Below are 19,358 nucleotides of genomic sequence, written 5' to 3'. Positions count from 1 at the left end.
GTTCCCAGGAGCTGCAGTCTGAGGAAAGGGCTAAAAAGCCTTCACTAGACCCCTGTACAGCTGTATAATGAGGCCCAGGCTTTATAGTGAGGGGACAGGAGTGAGGGCCTGTTCCCAGGAGCTGCAGTCTGAGGAAAGGGCTAAAAAGCCTTCACTAGACCCCTGTACAGCTGTATAATGAGGCCCAGGCTTTATAGTGAGGGGACAGGAGTGAGGGCCTGTTCCCAGGAGCTACAGTCTGAGGAAAGGGCTACAAAGCCTTCACTAGACCCCTGTACAGCTGTATAATGAGGCCCAGGCTTTATAGTGAGGGGACAGGAGTGAGGTCCTGTTCCCAGGAGCTACAGTCTGAGGAAAGGGCTACAAAGCCTTCACTAGACCCCTGTACAGCTGTATAATGAGGCCCAGGCTTTATAGTGAAAGGACCGGAGAGAGGGCCTGATCCCAGGAGCTACAGTCTGAGGAAAGGGCTAAAAAGCCTTCACTAGACCCCTGTACAGCTGTATAATGAGGCCCAGGCTTTATAGTGAAGGGACAGGAGTGAGGGCCTGATCCCAGGAGCTACAGACTGAGGAAAGGGCTAAAAAGCCTTCACTAGACCCCTGTACAGCTGTATAATGAGGCCCAGGCTTTATAGTGAAGGGACAGGAGTGAGGGCCTGATCCCAGGAGCTACAGACTGAGGAAAGGGCTAAAAAGCCTTCACTAGACCCCTGTACAGCTGTATAATGAGGCCCAGGCTTTATAGTGAAAGGACCGGAGTGAGGGTCTGTGCCCAGGAGCTACAGACTGAGGAAAGGGCTAAAAAGCCTTCACTAGACCCCTGTACAGCTGTATAATGAGGCCCAGGCTTTATAGTGAAGGGACAGGAGTGAGGGCCTGTGCCCAGGAGCTACAGACTGAGGAAAGGGCTAAAAAGCCTTCACTAGAACCCTGTACAGCTGTATAATGAGGACCAGGCTTTATAGTGAAGGGACAGGAGTGAGGGCCTGTGCCCAGGAGCTACAGTCTGAGGAAAGGGCTAAAAAGCCTTCACTAGACCCCAGTACAGCTGTATAATGAGGCCCAGGCTTTATAGTGAAGGGACAGGAGGGAGAAAACTGGGGAAAGGAGCCAGAAGAGCCGGACTGCCCATCACTAACCTGCAGAGCCGCACTCCACATATATGGCTGCTCTGTGCACAGGACCTGTGATGAGGTCACAGGAGGGGAGGAGTCAGGGGTCACATGATCTCCGGAGTGCAGACCTCCATGGAGCCTTCTCCTCAGTCAGTGACATTCCCACCATTATTTGCCCCTCACTACTGGCACAATTACCCCGCGCCGCCTTCTCTACACAGTGTTGTGTGTGGAATGTAACGTGTGATTTCTCTGGAGGGAAATAGACCCCACACAGGAGGGAATTCTCACCAGTTACCGGCCGTCTACTATATGGCGGCATATGATTGTGCTATCGACTCCACACCAGGAGCTAAAATGCCCAAATCTCTAATGTAACCGCTATAAGAGAAGATATAACAAATTTCCCCTAAACTCACACAGCGGAGGAGGCCTCACTTGGAGCAATGTGACTCGCGCACAGAAAATCTATTCCCGGTTCTGTGATTAAGTTATCGGCCGACAGGAAGAAGAAAGGTCTGAATTACAGCCCAGACTGGAGGAGAAACTGCAGGAGTTAGAATTGGCCAATCAGCGCTCTTCACCCCTATACTTATCTACACAAATACAAGATATGAAATGACAATTAGACGCCATTCTCACCACCAGAACGGAGAGGCGCTAACTTGGAGTAAAGCCGCGTTTTATCACCATGCCAATAAGCCTAATAAGATGCCGCTCGTAAGCTCAGAATGAGAGAGTCACTGGATATAATCTCCTCTATAAAAGACCCTAAGGGTCAGATCTCAGCCCACCCCGATGTCATGTATAGCACTTATAATGAATACTCCCAGAGTTTGTATTCGCCCCCACAATCACCCCCCTCACTACTGGAGTCATTCCTTCACACACTACATCTACCTAACCTGACTGAGTCCGCGGCACAACAACTCCATTTACACATCTCTGAGGAGGAAATAGTTTCATCACTCAAAAAACTAAAAAGAGGAAAGGCCCCGGGGCCGGATGGTCTTACAGCAATATATTATAAAAAATGCAGCGATGTGCTGACACCACATATAAAAACCTCTGTAATTCACTACTAAATGGCTCACAGCTGCCCCCTGAGTTCTACGTGGCGCATGTAACCGTAATCCCTAATCCTAAGAAAGATCATCTCACAACAAATTATAGACCTATATCCCTCTTATACATTGACTTCAAAATCTTTACATCCATTGTGACTAACAGGATCAATAAAATCCTCCCTCACCTCATCCATCGGGGTCAGGTTGGTTTTATACCAGCGCGACAGGCCCCAGATAATATTAGGAGAGCGTTAAATATTATTCATACAACTAACCTACAGCGAAAGCGACTTCTCCTGCTTGCATTAGATATTGAGAGGGCTTCCGATTCGGCGCCCTGGACATATCTCTTTACAGTTCTATCGGAAGTCGGATTCTCCCCTAAACTTATAAAGTGCCTCCAATTGTTATATGATAGCCCTATCGCTTATGTAAAACTCCCGTCACCACATCCCCCTCCAATTAATATTCAGAGGGTACCAGGCAGGGCTGTCCTCTATCTCCGGATCTTTTTGCACTTGTAATGGAACCCATTGTGGAAGCAATAAGGAGAGATCAGAATATCCTGGGCCCTGAGAATATGGGAGACCACTATAAAGTCAGCCTCTTTGCGGATGATCTCCTGCTAACATTAATAAGTCCCCACACTACACGCCCTCACTTGTTTTCCCTCCTTCACAAATTTGAGAAGATCTCAGGGTTAAAGATTAACATTGATAAATCCGAAGCAATATTTGTAAATTTTCCTAAGAGCAAACTAATATAGCCTCCCATTTTGGGTTTATACACAAAGAACATTATCTAACATATCTGGGTATCAACTTAACAGCCAACAGGTCACCTCTGTTTAGCTGGAATTACACTCCACTGATCCAAAACTTCCAGAGGGACCTGGATAGATGGGCTTCCTCAAAGTTATCCTGGCTCGGCAGAATACATGCATTAAAAATGGTGTCACTGCCTCGCTTCTTATATCTATTTAGGTCCCTCCCAATTATGGTACCAGCCAGAACGTTCACTCATTTACACTCTATGATGTCTAAGTTTCTTTGGCTCGGAAAACAACCCAGAATTGTGCAAAAGCTTATGTTCTGTCACAGTAAAGAAGGGGGTTTATCCCTCCCTAATTTTACACTTTATTACAAGTCGGCACAGATTGCTCCATTAATAAGTGCGTGTTCATATCCCAATAGTCCGAGATGGGTTATTCTGGAATCATTTCTCTCCAGACCATTCTCTTTATCAGGCCTAATGTGGACCACAGACCGACTTCCACGGGGGTTAATGAATGTGGCTCCTTTTACAGTCCACTCGTTGCTTCTTTGGAGGAAAGTCCGGTTTAAATATACCTTACAATCAAGCCCTTCTCCCCTGACAGCTATATTACAAAACCCCATGTTCCTGCCTGGCCTTGAACCACAAATTTTTTCTTGGTGGAAGCTGAAAAGTATTCATATACTTAAATATTTGTGTTCCCCATTTAATATCTTACTTGACAGACAGGAATTTGTTCAAAAATTTGAACCTCCAGTTAGGGAGGTAATGCGATTAAACCAGATCTTCCACTTTGCAAAGCAGATCCTCCCGAGCGGTACTACTCTCAGGGCAACCAGTTTTGAAAATAAATGTCTAAATGACCCTTTGGGCAGGGGAACGATCTCATTGATCTACTATGCTATAAATTCTCCACAAAATGATAAAAAATTGAAGTATATGTTACAGTGGGAGGAGGATCTGGGGTTTGAACAGTCAATTGATGAATGGTATCGTAGCTGTGACACCATATCATGAGGTAGTCACCAGACTTCCCTCATGGAGACCTCCTTAAAACTATTGCACAGAGTTTATTATGTACCGGAAAAATTTCACAGCATTTTTCCTAAAATCTCGGGAACCTGTTTTAGGGGCTGTGGAATATCTGGTGACATGAAACATATTTGGTGGTCTTGTACGGTGGTTTCTGGGCTTTGGGAGAAGGTGAAGTGTCTGATAGCACAGATGTATGGTGGACCGGTTGTTCTGGAACCTTCTACCCTTTTACTGGGAACCAGGCCTTACCGGCTTCCAAAAACCTTTCAGAAGCTAGTAAACTACTTATGTATGGCCACTAAAATCCACATTGCGGCAAAGTGGAAGTCGCCCTCACTGTCAATATCTATGGTGAAAGAGAAGATGAACGACATTATGTTATTCTCATTTGTGGCCCCAGCGTTTCTTGTAGAATAAATCCCTTTCTCACACAGTCCTGTAGTAATGACTTTGTTCTCACGTTTTGTAGGAGGGTTCGTCTGACTCCATCTTATGTTATCAGTATAAGTGCGAGAGATGAGAGACCGACGACCGCAGTTTTACCGTGTGTGTCTGGCGTCAGTTCTACAGTGTGAGATATGCAGGGTCTGTGACCGAAGCTGGGGGTATACGGGTGTATACAGCATACACAGAGGGGTCTGTGACCGAAGCTGGGGGTATACGGGTGTATACAGCATACATAGGGGTCTGTGACCAAAGCTGGGGGTATACGGGTGTATACAGCATACACAGGGGTTTGCGACTGAAGCTGGGGGTATACGGGTGTATACAGCATACACAGAGGGGTCTGTGACCAAAGCTGGGGGTATATGGGTGTATACAGCATACACAGGGGTTTGCGACTGAAGCTGGGGGTATACGGGTGTATACAGCATACACAGGGGACTGCGACCGAAGCTGGGGGTATACGGATGTATACAGCATACACAGGGGACTGCGACCGAAGCTGGGGGTATACGGGTGTATACAGAGTACACAGGGGTCTGCGACCAAAGCTGGGGGTATACGAGTGTATACAGCGTACACAGGGGTCTGCGACCGAAGTTGGGGGTATACAGGTGTATACAGCGTACAGAGTGGTCTGTGACCGAAGTTGGTGGTATACGGGTGTATACAGAGTTCGCAGAGGGGTCTGTGACAGAAGCTGGGGGTATACAGCATACACACAGGGGTCTGAGACTGAAGCTGGGGGTATACGGGTGTACACAGTGTGAGAGACGCGGGGTCTGTGACGGAAGCTGGGGGTATACGGGTGTATACAGTGTACACAGAGGCGTCTGCGACCGAAGCTGGGGGTATACGGGTGTATAAAGAGCACACTGAGGGGTCTGCGACCGAAGCTGGGGGAATACAGGTGTATACAGCATACAGAGGGGTCTGCAACTGAAGCTGGGGGTATACAGGTGTATACAGCGTACACTGAGAGGTCTGAGACTGAAGCTGGGGGTATACGGGTGTATACAGCGTACACTGAGGCGTCTGCGACTGAAGCTGGGGGTATACAGCGTACACAGAGGGGTCTGTGACCGAAGCTGGGGGTATACGGGTGTATACAGCATACAAATAGGGGTCTGAGACTGAAGCTGTGGGTATACAGCATACACAGAGTGGTCTGCGACCGAAGCTGGGGTTATACGGGTGTATACAGCATACACAGAGGGGTCTGTGACCGAAGCTGGGGGTATATGGGTGTATACAGTGTACACACGGGTCTGAGACCGAAGCTGGGGTATACGGGTGTATACAGCATACACAGAGGCGTCTCCGACTGGAGCTGGGGGTATATGGGTTAATACAGTGTACACAAGGGTCTGAGACCGAAGCTGGGGTATACGGGTGTATACAGCATACACAGAGACGTCTGCGACCGAAGCTGGGAGTACACCTCGTACTTACACAGCTCTGCTCGGTACATCTCGTACACACACGGCTCCACTCCGTACACCTCGTACACACACGGCTCCGCTCCGTACACCTCATACAGACGCGGCTCCACTCCGTACACCTTGTACACACGCAGCTCCACTCCGTACACCTTGTGCACACGCAGCTCCGCTCCGTACACCTTGTGCACACGCGGCTTCGCTCCGTACACCTCGTACATACACGGCTCCGCTCCGTACACCTCGTACACACTCGGCTCCGCTCCGTACACCTCGTACACACGCGGCTTCGCTCCGTACACCGCGTACACACACGGCTCCGCTCCGTACACCTCGTACACACACGGCTCCGCTCCGTACACCTCGTACACACGCGGCTCCGCTCCGTACACCTCGTACACACGCGGCTCCGCTCCGTACACCTCGTACACACGCGGCTCCGCTCCGTACACCTCGTACACACACAGCTCTGCTCGGTACATCTCGTACACACACGGCTCCACTCCGTACACCTCGTACACACACGGCTCCGCTCCGTACACCTCATACAGACGCGGCTCCACTCCGTACACCTTGTACACACGCAGCTCCACTCCGTACACCTTGTGCACACGCGGCTTCGCTCCGTACACCTCGTACACACACGGCTCCGCTCCGTACACCTCATACAGACGCGGCTCCACTCCGTACACCTTGTACACATGCAGCTCCACTCCGTACACCTTGTGCACACGCAGCTCCACTCCGTACACCTTGTGCACACGCAGCTTCGCTCCGTACACCTCGTACACACACGGCTCCGCTCCGTACACCTCGTACACACTCGGCTCCGCTCCGTACACCTCGTACACACGCGGCTCCGCTCCGTACACCGCGTACACACACGGCTCCGCTCCGTACACCTCGTACACACACGGCTCCGCTCCGTACACCTCGTACACACATGGCTCCGCTCCGTACACACACAGCTCAGCTCCGTACACCTCTTACACACACGGCTCTGCTCCGTACACCTCGTACACACACGGCTCTGCTACATCCACCCTGTAAACCCCTCCTGACTCCACACAGAAACTTCCCCTCATCCAGCACCATGACAACCAGCACAGCAGAGTCCTGCACACACTGAGGCCCCTGATCATGTGACCCCTGACTCCTCCCCTCCTGTGACCTCATCACAGGTCCTGTGTGCACAGAGCTGCCATATATGTGGCAGACGCTCCTGGACCTTCTGCTTTCTGGGCCGGTTCCTCCTGTGAGTCGTATTAACCCTTTCGGTCCCTGTGTTATTCTTTCCTTAGTTTCCCTGTCTCTGTGTTTCGGGTCGTTGTTCTGTTCGAAGACCCAGCCTCCACCCATCTTCAATGCTGTTACTGAGAGAAGGAGGTTGTTGGCCAAAATCTCCCGATACATGACCCCATCCATCCTTCCTTCAATACGTTGCAGTTGTCCTGTCCCCTTTACAGAAAAGCCCCGCCAAAGTATGATGTTTCCCCCACTAGGCTTCACGGTTGGGACTGTGTTCTTGGGGTTGTAAAAAGAAAAGGGGGAGACAGGGCGCTTCCAATGCGTAGGTCTGTATGGAAAGTAGTACCCATATATTACATATAGATAGAAGATTCCAGTGCGGGGAAGACGGGAAACCTTCATATAGACAGCCGGTGGGGATGGAGGCAGTGACCGACTCTGGCCACATCTGTCTCTAGAGCCACAGTAGAAGATGAAGATGTCGCCCTCATCATGAAGGAGTTATTTCTCATGTCGCGTGTAATGAATATCTCCTGCAGTATTGCTAATGCCGATTCCAGTGTCGGTAATGAGACGAGAATTAGCGTTATGGAAGATGAGTCTATGAGGAACGTGTTCAGCTGCCGACTCCGAGGAGGAAACTGCTTGTTGTCTGTGGCCTAAATATATAGGTTTTATTAGTAGATGTCAGGGGAGAAAACTAAACCCTGTAAGATAATAAATCTCCTCATATGTTTCCCTTATTCTCTCCAGTAATTGTATTATTACACAGGATTCTTATGATGTTACATCGGATCATCTTCTTCTCATTCAGGTCTCTACAATATCGGATCCTCTCAGTGAAGATCTTCTACAAAAGAGAATTTTCCGGATTTACCCATCAAGGATGGATATGGACAGAGACAAGATGGCGGAGAGGATATTACACCTCACCCTAGAGATCCTCTTCCGTCTCACTGGAGAGGTGAGAGATTCTGATGACGTCACATTACATCATTCTTATCTATGGGAATAACAGATGGACAGAACTGGAGAGGTGAGGACTCTGGGAATGTCTGGAGTGAGATTTATTAATGTGTCTCTCCATTACCAGGATTACACAGTGGTGAAGAAGACCTCTAGTGATCGCTGTCAGGACCCTGTGTCTGAGGGATGTGGAAGACCCCTGAGCCCAATCACGGGGCCTCCACCTCACCCCCTGATCCATGAGGACATCAATGACCAGAAGATTCTAGAACTCATCTACAAGATGATTGAGCTGCTGACTGGAGAGGTGACACTGCTGGGAATGCTGGGACATTATACAGTAACACTATGAAGGGATCGGGGGGATGACGGTATCATTGTATGTGTCAGGTTCCTATAAGGTGTCAGGATGTCGCTGTCTATTTCTCCATGGAGGAGTGGGAGTATTTAGAAGGACACAGAGACCTCTACAAGAACGTCATAATGGAGGTTCCCCAGCCCCTCACATCTCCAGGTAATAGACAGGACTAAATACACACGGCCTATAATTATCTGTATGTAGAGAATGAATTCAGTCCCTGTATGTGTTTCCTCCAGATCTATCCAGTAAGAGGACAACACCAGAGAGATGTCCCCGTCCTCTTCTTCCACAGAACTGTAAGCAAGAAGATCCCAGTGCTCCTCAGGATCATCAGGTAGATGGAGAGAAGGTGTCAGGAGATCTCCCCTATGATGTGTAGACGGCTGTGAAGGTCTTGTGCTCAGTCTTGTTTTATCCGCCAGTATTATATGTTTTATACTTGTGTAATGAGAGCGGTGGAGATGGCAGGATTAGAGCTGATCATAGATGGGACTTCTCCATCTGTCGGTGACTTTTACAATATTTGTTTCAGGGTGAAGATCTGACCCATATTAATACTACAGAGACATATGTGAGGGGTGATGAGTGGTGTAAAGAGGAGATTCCCACATATGACTACCCAGGTGAGTAGTAACCACTGAATGCAGAGAAGTCACAGATTCCTCTCAGTCACCGGCTGTGGCTGCTTTATCGGTGGTGTAGTCCGGCCGTATTACCATGATCACCATTTTGCCTCTAGACCACAACATTCTCCTCCACCCAAAACTGTTCAAATGACTTTGGGCATTGAAAGCCCTTTTCTATAGAACTTACAACCTGGAGGATCAACCTACCTGTAATATACATTTATTCCCGCCTGCAGGAGATGTGTTGGCTCCAGCCCTGGTGTCATGGATTCAATCCTCGTCATACATTACATTGTTTTTGAATTCAGATTCCTGCACAATCTCTCCTGAAATGGGGAGCAATATTATTTCCTTTAATCTTCTGCTCAGGATTCATAGTAGCTCCAATGCTCCACCATAAATGAGGGCAACTCTGGTTTACTGTTGTGTAATCTGTATTTGTAGTTTTCAGTTAATGAGATTCTCGTGCTCTGGGGCGGGGCTGTGGGTGGGGCTTTATGTGGTGCTCTGATTCCATATTCATCTATATTGGCTTATGACAGGTCGCTGATCCCTCACTGACCTGCCCCCATTATTACATAATGCATATAATAGCATTGATATTATTGGTGATAATGCCTATAATATTGTGGCTATTGTGAGGCTTAGAAAGAAATTACATCCAGCACAATGTCACCGGTGATGGCGGCGCCTGCGCAGTAACATCTATATCAACTATATCAAATTTTTTTCTTAGGAAGTTATAAGGGTTAAAAGTTAAACAGCGATTTATCATTTTTACAACAAAATTTACAAAACCATTTTTTTAGGGACCACCTCACATTTGAAGTGAGTTTGGGGGGTCAATATGACAGAAAATACCCCTAAGTGACACCATTCTGAAAACTGCACCCCTCAAGGTGCTCAAAACTACATTCAAGAAGTTACTTAACCCTTCCGGTGCTTCACTGGAATGAATGGAATGTGGAAGGAAAAAATAAACATTTACTTTAATTTTCTTTCACAAAAATTTTCCTTTAGCCCTATTTTTTTTTTTACTTTCGCCAGGGTAACAGGTCAAAATGGGCTATACGTTTTGTTGTGCAATTTCTCCTGAGCATGCCGATACCCCATATGTGGGGGAAATCTACTGTTTGGGCGCACGGCAGGGCTCGGAAGGGAAGGAGCGCCATTTGATTTTTTGAATGTAAAATACAGTATGCTGGAATAATTAGTGGTTGCCATGTCGCGTTTCGAGAGCCCCTGATGTGCCTAAACAGTGGAAACCCCCAACAAGTGACACCATTTTGGAAACTAGACCCCTTAGGGAACTTATCCAGATGTGTATTGAGCACCTTGAACCCACAGGTGCTTCACAGAAGTTTATAACATGGCGCCATGCAAATAAAAAAAAATACGATTTTTCACAAATAAATCTTTTTAGCTCCATATTTTGCATTTTCATAAGGGTAACAGGAGAAATTGCTCCATAAAATTTGTTGTGCAATTTCTCCTGAGCACGCCGATACCCCATATGTGGGAAAATACTACTGTTTGGGCGCATGGCAGAGCTTGGAAGGGAAGGAGCGCCGTATTGGAGAGCAGATTTTGCTGGAAGTGTTTGTGGGTGATATGTCACATTGTCAGAGCCCCTGAGGTGCCAAAATAGCATAAGCCCCCACAAGTGACCGCATTTTACCAAATACCTCCCTGAATGAATTCTTCTCGTGGTGCAGTGAGTATACTGACACCACTGCTGTTCCATAGAAAATTATACCATTGGGCAGTGAAGAAAAAATAATTGCTGTATTTTTCGGACTATAAGACGCACCCCAAATTTTCAACGGAAAATAGGGGAGAAAAATGTGCAAAATGGGGGTCCATCTTACATCCGAATTCAGCTTACCGGGGGGGGGGGGTGGAATCAGCACAGGTGCAAGAGTGGTCACAGACGTTGTTCGGTGGTCCAGGCTGGTGCGGTGGCCTCCGGAAACTCCCATTCCAGGCTGGTGTGGCAGCGGTGCTCTGTGCTGGGGCAGTGGCAGTGGCAGCGTTCTGTGCTTGGGTGGAAGTGCTCTGTGCTGGGTCGGCAGCGCTCCACCTGTGGCGGCGGCAGCACTCTGTGCTGGGGCAGCGGCACTCTGTGCTGCGTGGGGGGCTTTGCCGCCATTTTGTCAAAGCCTTAGGCCCCTGCAGCTCCATTGCTGTGATGGCCTCCGGGAGAATGGCAGCTGGGGGCGGTGCATGCTCAGATTTAGATCTCGGCAACGAGATCTCGGGGCGAGATCTGAATCTGAGCATGCGCCGTTCACAGCGGCCATTTTTCTGGAGACCACCGCATCGTAGCAATGAAACTGCAGGGGTCTCTGGACTTTGACAAAATTCCAGTGGAGCCCGACACGCAGCACAGAGCGCAGCCGCCACAGCATTTGTAAGTAAATTCCTACTATAAGACGCATCCCCATTTCCCCACTAAATTTTTTGGCAAAAAGTGCGTCTTATAGTCCTAAAAATATGGTACATTTTTATCCCTAAATGTTGTTTTAACCCCAGATTTTACATTGGAAATTAGGTAGATAGGTAAATGGTCACTACACCCAGAGATGAATTCACAGAGGGGGGTCATTTCTAATTCCCAGAGGGGTGTCATTTCTAAAATGGGGTCACTTCGGGGGGAATCTGCTTTTATGGCACTTTGGAGAGCCGCTAAGTGCCAGAACAACAGAATCCCCCCTGAAGTGACACCATTTTGGAAATGACACCCCTCTGGGAATTCATCTATGGATATAGTGACCATTTTCACTACATGGTTGATTTCCAGAAACTCGTAGTGGAAGTTTTAGAGCAAAAATTGCAAAAATGTCATTGTAGTGCCCAATATATTGTGCCCAGCTTGTGTCTCTGGAGACCTCCCCCCACCTACCACCGGAAATTGTTAAGTCAGCTCTACTCAAATGTGTCTGTCACTAAATAAACCAAATGCTTGAATGTCAAAACAGTTCAAAAACGTGGTTCTGTGTGTAATATTGTAAAGTCGTCATGGAGGCATAAGGCTGGCAATGATGGGCATTGTGGGTAATAATAGCGGGGATCATGCCTCATTCCTCTCTAGGAACATACACGACATCTTCTCTGGGGGTTCTTTCTTGTTTCAGTTACTGGGATGAGTGCAATAAAATGTCGCTCAGTGAGTCTTCTCACATCTTCACATACTAAAGGATTGGCGGGGACAAAATTATCAAAAACAAGATTTTCAGTGACCTCTTCCTGATAATCAAGGAAAGTATCTGCATTTCCGGCTTTTTTGTATAACACAAAAGAATTATATGTGGCCACCTGAAACAAATACATGACTAACTTTTTATACCAGATATATGATTTTCTTGATACCTGGTATGGCTGTAGAACCTGATCTGCAAGGTCCACACCCCATATATTTGTTGTAGTCAATGACAGACACAGGTTTTGGAGTAGTGGATCCCTGTTGGTCTGCAGTGGCCCTTGTGGCATCTGTGTGGATCGAGCTCAGGATAAAAATATCTTTTTTATCCTTATACTTAAGGGCAAGCAGCTCTCCATTGTGTAAAGCCCCTGACTGCCCCTTTCGGAAATTTTCTTTGACCAATGATTGTGGAAACCCCTGATGGTTTTTGCGAATAGTCCCACAAGCCCCTATGTTATGTTCAACCAGACTTTTAAATAGAGGTATGCTGGTGTAGTTGTTGTCAACATACAGATTGTAGCCTTTTTGTAAAAAAAAGGCTCAAAACCATTTTTCCAGGTGTCCCCAGATAAGTAGGGCCTCCTGGTGGGTTTAGTTCGCTGTCTTTCCCCTCATAAATGTGAAAAGCTGATGTGTATCCGGTTGAACTCTCGCACATTTTATAGAGCTTTATTCCGAACCTTGCCCTCTTAGAAGGAATAAATTGCTTGAGGTGCAGTCTTCCTTAGAATTTTACAAGGGACTCATCAATGGAAATGTTTTCTGTTGGGGTGTAGAGCTTTCAGAACTTTTCTGTCAAGTCTTTGATGATGTGTCTGATTTTGAATAGTCTGTCATGTTCTGGGGCATTTCTGGGCAGGCATTGACTATTGTCATTAAAATGCCAAAATCTCATGAGCCTTTCATAACGGGTCCTAGGAAGAACGGCAGAAAACATAGGGGTGGCTTGATCAGGGCAGTTGGACCAATAGGACAGAATGGTCATTTTTTTTTAACAAGTTCCATATTGAATGTAAGTCCTAAAATTTTTTTCATTTTTAGGACATTAGTTGGTGTCCATAAATTTGACCTAGCATAATAGGATCGTGGATTCTGGCTGATGAATTGGGACGCATATAAATTTGTAGGACAATATGCTCTAGAAAGCTATCTGTCAGAAACAAATTAAAAAAATTAATTGGTCCAAATTTTTCCACCTCCACGTTTATACCAGGAATGGCATTAAAATTATGGATGAATGGAGTAGCCGAATCCGAAGCCTCCCATCTGGGAAATGCTACATCAAGAGGCAAAGCCCCTTGGACATTGGTGTGCACCAATTCACGAGCACTAGGGACAGCGCTAGTACTGGGCATTGTTCCCTGAGTTGGAGACATTTCTCCAGAAGCGCTATTTGTCCTTCTTGTTGTACTGGTCCTTGTGTGTGAGGATGGACCAGAATCACTGCTCATTTCTGAGCTATCACTGTCGCTGCTACTAAAGCCCTCGAAATCCACATCATCATCTGACACTGCACTTTCTTCACTGTCAGACCATAAAAGTGCATAAGCCTCCTCTGCACCATAATACTGACCGGCCATTTTATTCGTTTTTATTTTTTTTCCCTGGAAATAGAAAACTCTGATGTGACCAAATTATTGGGGAGACAATTGAGAAAAGCCTAATTCTTCCCTAACTTTAGAATAAACCCTAACTATAGCATTAACTCTAACCTGACTTATCTGTTTTTCCATTGACAGATGATGGACCTGAGTGGGGACTTGTCTTTTGTGAGATGAGAATTGGTATTATTTTCGACTACATAACATTGATTGGTTTCTTTATATTCAATATTTGGGAGGCAGAATGAACCAACAGTTGAACACCACACACTACTGGTTCATCCAACAAGGTTTTTTATTAGACTGTGAACTGTCATTGTCTTGGGAAATAATTAAAGTTTTTTACATAGCTTTCCATTTTTATGGACAGTTTAAGTAGAAGTGTTCAAAAATATAAAACTCAAGGATATTTTATTAATAAAAATTATTTTTATCTTAGCAGATGACTGTACCAGGAGATCAGAGGGACAGCTGACATCTTCAACTTTTAAATCTGATGATCTTGAGGTCCTACAAGATACAACTGAAGTGATTGCTGTTACTCCTGATATATCATCATCCATTCACAGCAAAAATCTGTCATCTGATCCTATGAAACAGGTCCCATCTTCTGATTCATCACAGACTACTAAGGAAAATCAAAGTCACAAAAGAGGCATTAACAAACAAACTGCTCATTTAGCAAAGAAGCCATTTTCATGTTCAGAATGTGGGAAATGTTTTGCACATAAATCACTGCTTGTTACTCACCATAGAACTCACACAGGGGAGAAGCCTTTTTCATGTTCAAAATGTGGGAATTGTTTTAACCAGAAAGTGAGTCTTGATGAACACCATAGAGTTCACACAGGAGAGAAGCCTTTTTCCTGTTCCAAATGTGGGAAATGTTTTGCACGTAAAACACAGCTTGTTACTCACCATAGAACTCACAAAGGGGAGAAGCCTTTTTCATGTTCAGAATGTGGGAAATGTTTTAGCCAAAAATCAGATTTGGTTAAGCACCAGAGAACTCACACAGGGGAGAAGCCTTTTTACTGTTCAGAATGTGGGAAATGTTTTAACAATAAATCAGATTGTGTTAAGCACCAGAGAATCCACACAGGGGAGAAGCCTTTTTCATGTTTAGAATGTGGGAAATGTTTTACACAGAAATCAAATTTTGTTACCCATCAGAGAACTCACACAGGGGAGAAGCCTTTTTCATGTTCAGAATGTGGGAATTGTTTTAGGCATAAATCAGATTGTGTTAAGCACCAGAGAACTCACACAGGGGAGAAGCCTTTTTCATGTTCAAAATGTGGGAAATGTTTTAACCAGAAAGTGAGTCTTGATGAACACCATAGAGTTCACACAGGGGAGAAACCTTTTTCATGTTCAGAATGTGGGAAATGTTTTGTACGTAAATCAAATTTTGTTACTCACCATAGAACGCACACAGGGGAAAAGCCTTTTTCATGTTCAGAATGTGGGAAATGTTTTAGCCAAAAATCAGATTTGGTTAAGCACCAGAGAACTCACACAGGGGAGAAGCCTTTTTACTGTTCAGAATGTGGGAAATGTTTTAACAATAAATCAGATTGTGTTAAGCACCAGAGAATCCACACAGGAGAGAAGCCTTTTTCATGTTTAGAATGTGGGAAATGTTTTACGCAGAAATCAAATTTTGTTACCCATCAGAGAACTCACACAGGGGAGAAGCCTTTTTCATGTTCAGAATGTGGGAAATGTTTTAGGCATAAATCAGATTGTGTTAAGCACCAGAGAACTCACACAGGGGAGAAGCCTTTTTTATGTTCAGAATGTGGGAAATATTTTAACCAGAAAGTGCTTCTTGATCGCCATCAGAGCAGTCACACAGAGGAGAAGCCATTTTCATTTTCTTAATGTGGGACAAATTTTACTTGGAAATCAACTGTTAATAAACATCAGAGATGTCACATAGGTGAGAAGCCTTTTTTATGTTCATAATGTTGGAATAGTTTTAACCAAAATTAAATCTTTTTAAATGGTTTGTCTCTTGTCATTCCTCATGTTTGCTGACAGAAGGATAAAACTAAACCTTATTACTTCCAAATGTAAATCTATACCCATAATTCACCCCCTGAAGGTTAGTCGGAAAGTGACTAATAGAAAAAACATATACCCCACAGTTCAGTATATAGGGTGAGGTGACGTATACACACTCACTCTCCAAGCCTCTTATTACTATGAGTTTCATCGTCCTCACCAAAGACGACTCATTAAGAGACTATTTAATATTGGCATATACTCAAGTGAGACTAAACGATAAAAAAAAACTAAAATCATGAATCATGTTATTCTAAACAGTCAGAAATCTAGCCACATATTAGCAGATCCCAAACTTAAAAAATATACTTCGGAAGTTTATAAGCCACTCCAGTGTCAGGAATATATAGTATGAATTTAAATTTACCAAATGACTGCAATAAAACAATTTAAACATTTAAAGGGGTCTGAATACTTTCCATACCCACTGTATCAGTAAAAATAACTCCTCTTTATTAGGTAAAGTATAAAAGAATTGCGCCATTTTTCGATACCCGTCGCGTCTCCATTTTTCATGATCTCGGGTTGGGTGAGGGCTTATTTTTTGTGTGCCGAGATGACGTTATTAATGGAGATCATTTTGGTGCAGATACGATCTTTTGATCTTTCCTTTTTTGCATTTTAATACAACGCTGCGGCGACCAAAAAAAAAGTAATTCTGGCGTTTTGACATTTTCCTCATTACGCCATTTACCGATCGGGTTAATTCTTTTTTATAGTGATAGATCGGGCGATTCTGAATGCGGCTACAACAAATATGTGTATGTTTGATTTTTTATTGTTTTATTTTGAAAGGGTGATTTGAACTTTTATATTTTTTAAAATATTTTTAAAAACTTTTTTTTTTTACTTTTGGCATTGTGAAGACATACAGCATTGTATCTTAATTAACAAGACAACTATTTTTTAGAATAATAGAATGTTATCTGCAGGGCTGTGGAGTCGGTAAGCCAAACCTGCGACTCCGACTCCTCAATTTCCCTTACACTGACTCCGACTCCAACTCCGACTCCACGACTCCGACTCCCACACATATTGCTTATATTTAAGTGAAAAATTTATTGTAGTACAATGTAAACCTCAGACATTTAATCATTTTTATGATCCAATAATCAAGATATTTATATAGACCAGAATATATATTGGTGTACTACCCGGTTTTCATTCTTTTTGGTACAGATACGATATGGATAGACAGATATGGAAAAATGGATAGATAGAGCAGATTTCTAATCTGCTTTTGCTATTGAAAACATCTATGAGCTCAAAAACCTTTCAGGTGATGCAGTTTTTTAAAAAGATGATCAGCTTTTGCAGCTGAAAAACGTATCCTCAAAAAACACAGGAAAAACGCTGTGTGTGAATGTAGCCTTAGATCAGGAATATAACAGCCATTTATAGGACATTTCATAACTTTCCCAAACTCCTATGAAAAAATATTCAGCACATCCTGCATTGAATTACTGTACCCAATTTATTATATATTTTAGGAGTCGGAGTCGCTCCATTTTATACCGACTCCAACTCCGACTCCACCAAAATGAGCACCGACTCCGACTCCACGACTCCGACTCCACAGCCCTGGTTATCTGTATGTTGGCTTTAAATTTAAGTGTTGATTTCTAGTTGGTCAGGAAAACAGACTTTTGTTTGTGTAAGCCGGTAATATTGACTTTTATTGTGCGCTTATCCTTGATCACTAGTGATGATTGCTGATATGCTAATTATATATTGTATTATGGAGCCAGTTTGTTGACTTCTAAAGCAGAGAGGGAAAAACTATGCAAATAGTTTAAATAATCAAGTAATGCTATAATAATCTCATCTCCATTCTTACCCTTTATGTAAATACTCAGTGAGGGACAGTTGTTAAGTCTAAAAATAGGTTACATGCCTCTGTATAAAGAGACTGAGAGAGAAACAGCCAGAGAGATTCTGCCAAGACATCCATACATCCCAAAAGGACCAGAGACAGGACAGAAGACACAACATCATCACAAGGGACACGGATCTATCATTCTATAGGAAACAACCTAGGGGTTTTCAGCCTTGGTTGGAAGAATACAGATCTGCTCCATTGACCATCACTGAACCATGGATACATTCGGAGGAGCCAGATTGTGATCTTTGGACCAACTGGCCTTGTACCTTGTACGGACTCCATGAACTGTCATCTTCCTACACTTGTTACCTCCTCTCTGTGTGCGTGCCACAGGTGGAGTAGCGAACCTGAAAGATCTGAAGTCACAGCAGCTATTATCCCGGTGGATCAATTCCGGCAGTGACAAGCATAGAGGTCTGCTGGAGACCTCTGGTTGTCATGTCAACCCATCGGTCACCCATGATCACATGATGAGGTCACCAATGGGTGGGATTTCCAGTGCTTGCTGGAAGTGCGCATTAAATGCCACTGTCAGAGGCTGTTAGGGGCCAATGGCAGCTGTTCAAAACAGCTGACATGTGCTGGAAAAGATGTGGGCTCACCGCCGGTGCCCACATCAAAGAGAGGAAGTACATTTACACCCAATGTCAGAAAGGGGTTAAAGGAGATTGTTTTTACAGAGACAGAAGTGGTAATCAATCATGTATACATACAGATAATTACAAAAATACACAGCTTCTAATGGTAAATAGTAAAGAGTTAAGACAAGAAAATATAATTTGTGTAAATCATGTGTAGATATAAAAATTCAGGCAAATGTCAAATGTTGTAGCGCCATCTAGTGGCCATGTGCAAAAGTGCCATCATAGAGTAACATGTATCCTAAGAGAGCGTCACTATCAAGGTGGAGATGAGATAAGTGCACCGTATTTATTGAGTGTAAGATAAATCCATACATAGATATATGTAACCGGATTGTAGATCTATCACTGGATATCAGTGTATGAGGGGAATAGATCCTGTGCACTTATAGATGAATAGCTTATATAAAGAGAGGACACGGGGGGCATGTCTGGATGAGGAGCTGAGTGGGCGCAGAGAACGCTAGCTCCGGGCCCCAGCAGCAACTAACGGTGGGGGAAACCCGCAATTCCACTCACCACGACCTCAGACGGGGTCCGGGCACTGATGGGGCGCGTCACGAGGAGCATTGGAGCAGCGCTGGGCAGGATACCGGTCATTTTGCCGGAGCCTGGGAAAATCCAAGATATATGGGGGAACAATATGGAGCTTCTAATGGGGGCAGTATATGGGGGAACAATATGGAGCTTCTAATGGGGGCAGCATATGGGGGAACAATATGGAGCTTCTAATGGGGGCAGTATATGGGGGAACAATATGGAGCTTCTAATGGGGTAGTATATGGGGGAATAATCTATGGAGCTTCTTATGGGGGCAGTATATGGGGGAATAATCTATGGAGCTTCTTATGGGGGCAGCATATGGGGAATAATCTATGGAGCATTTCC

The 19,358-nt window shown here is 44.8% G+C and overlaps 1 protein-coding gene across 1 annotated transcript; it reads left to right on the top strand.

Annotated features, from left to right (window-relative positions):
- The first annotated feature begins 8,175 nt into the window (after window positions 1–8,175).
- On the top strand, window positions 8,176–15,891 carry LOC141076230 (uncharacterized). Its single transcript, XM_073563586.1, has 5 exons — window positions 8,176–8,397; window positions 8,481–8,604; window positions 8,688–8,785; window positions 8,984–9,074; window positions 14,323–15,891. Exons 1-5 carry the CDS (start codon window positions 8,176–8,178, stop codon window positions 15,762–15,764), a joined length of 1,977 nt encoding a protein of 658 aa, XP_073419687.1. The 3' UTR covers window positions 15,765–15,891.
- Window positions 15,892–19,358: the final 3,467 nt, after the last annotated feature.

Source organism: Dendrobates tinctorius, unplaced genomic scaffold (genome assembly GCF_039654945.1).
Source record: "Dendrobates tinctorius isolate UK_male_01 unplaced genomic scaffold, ASM3965494v1 ptg000395l, whole genome shotgun sequence".
In the NCBI taxonomy this organism is placed as follows: domain Eukaryota; kingdom Metazoa; phylum Chordata; class Amphibia; order Anura; family Dendrobatidae; genus Dendrobates; species Dendrobates tinctorius.
Note: the sequence above shows the minus strand (reverse complement) of the source record. Positions and strands in the feature narration are given on the sequence as shown.

Excerpts from the sequence above, each read along its gene's own strand:
- LOC141076230 (XM_073563586.1), top strand. The coding sequence starts at position 8,176 with ATGTCTGGAGTGAGATTTATTAATGTGTCTCTCCATTACCAGGATTAC. Across the intron at positions 8,605-8,687 it reads CCAGCCCCTCACATCTCCAG|ATCTATCCAGTAAGAGGACA; the intron begins GTAATAGACAGG and ends TGTTTCCTCCAG. Across the intron at positions 8,786-8,983 it reads GTGCTCCTCAGGATCATCAG|GGTGAAGATCTGACCCATAT; the intron begins GTAGATGGAGAG and ends TATTTGTTTCAG.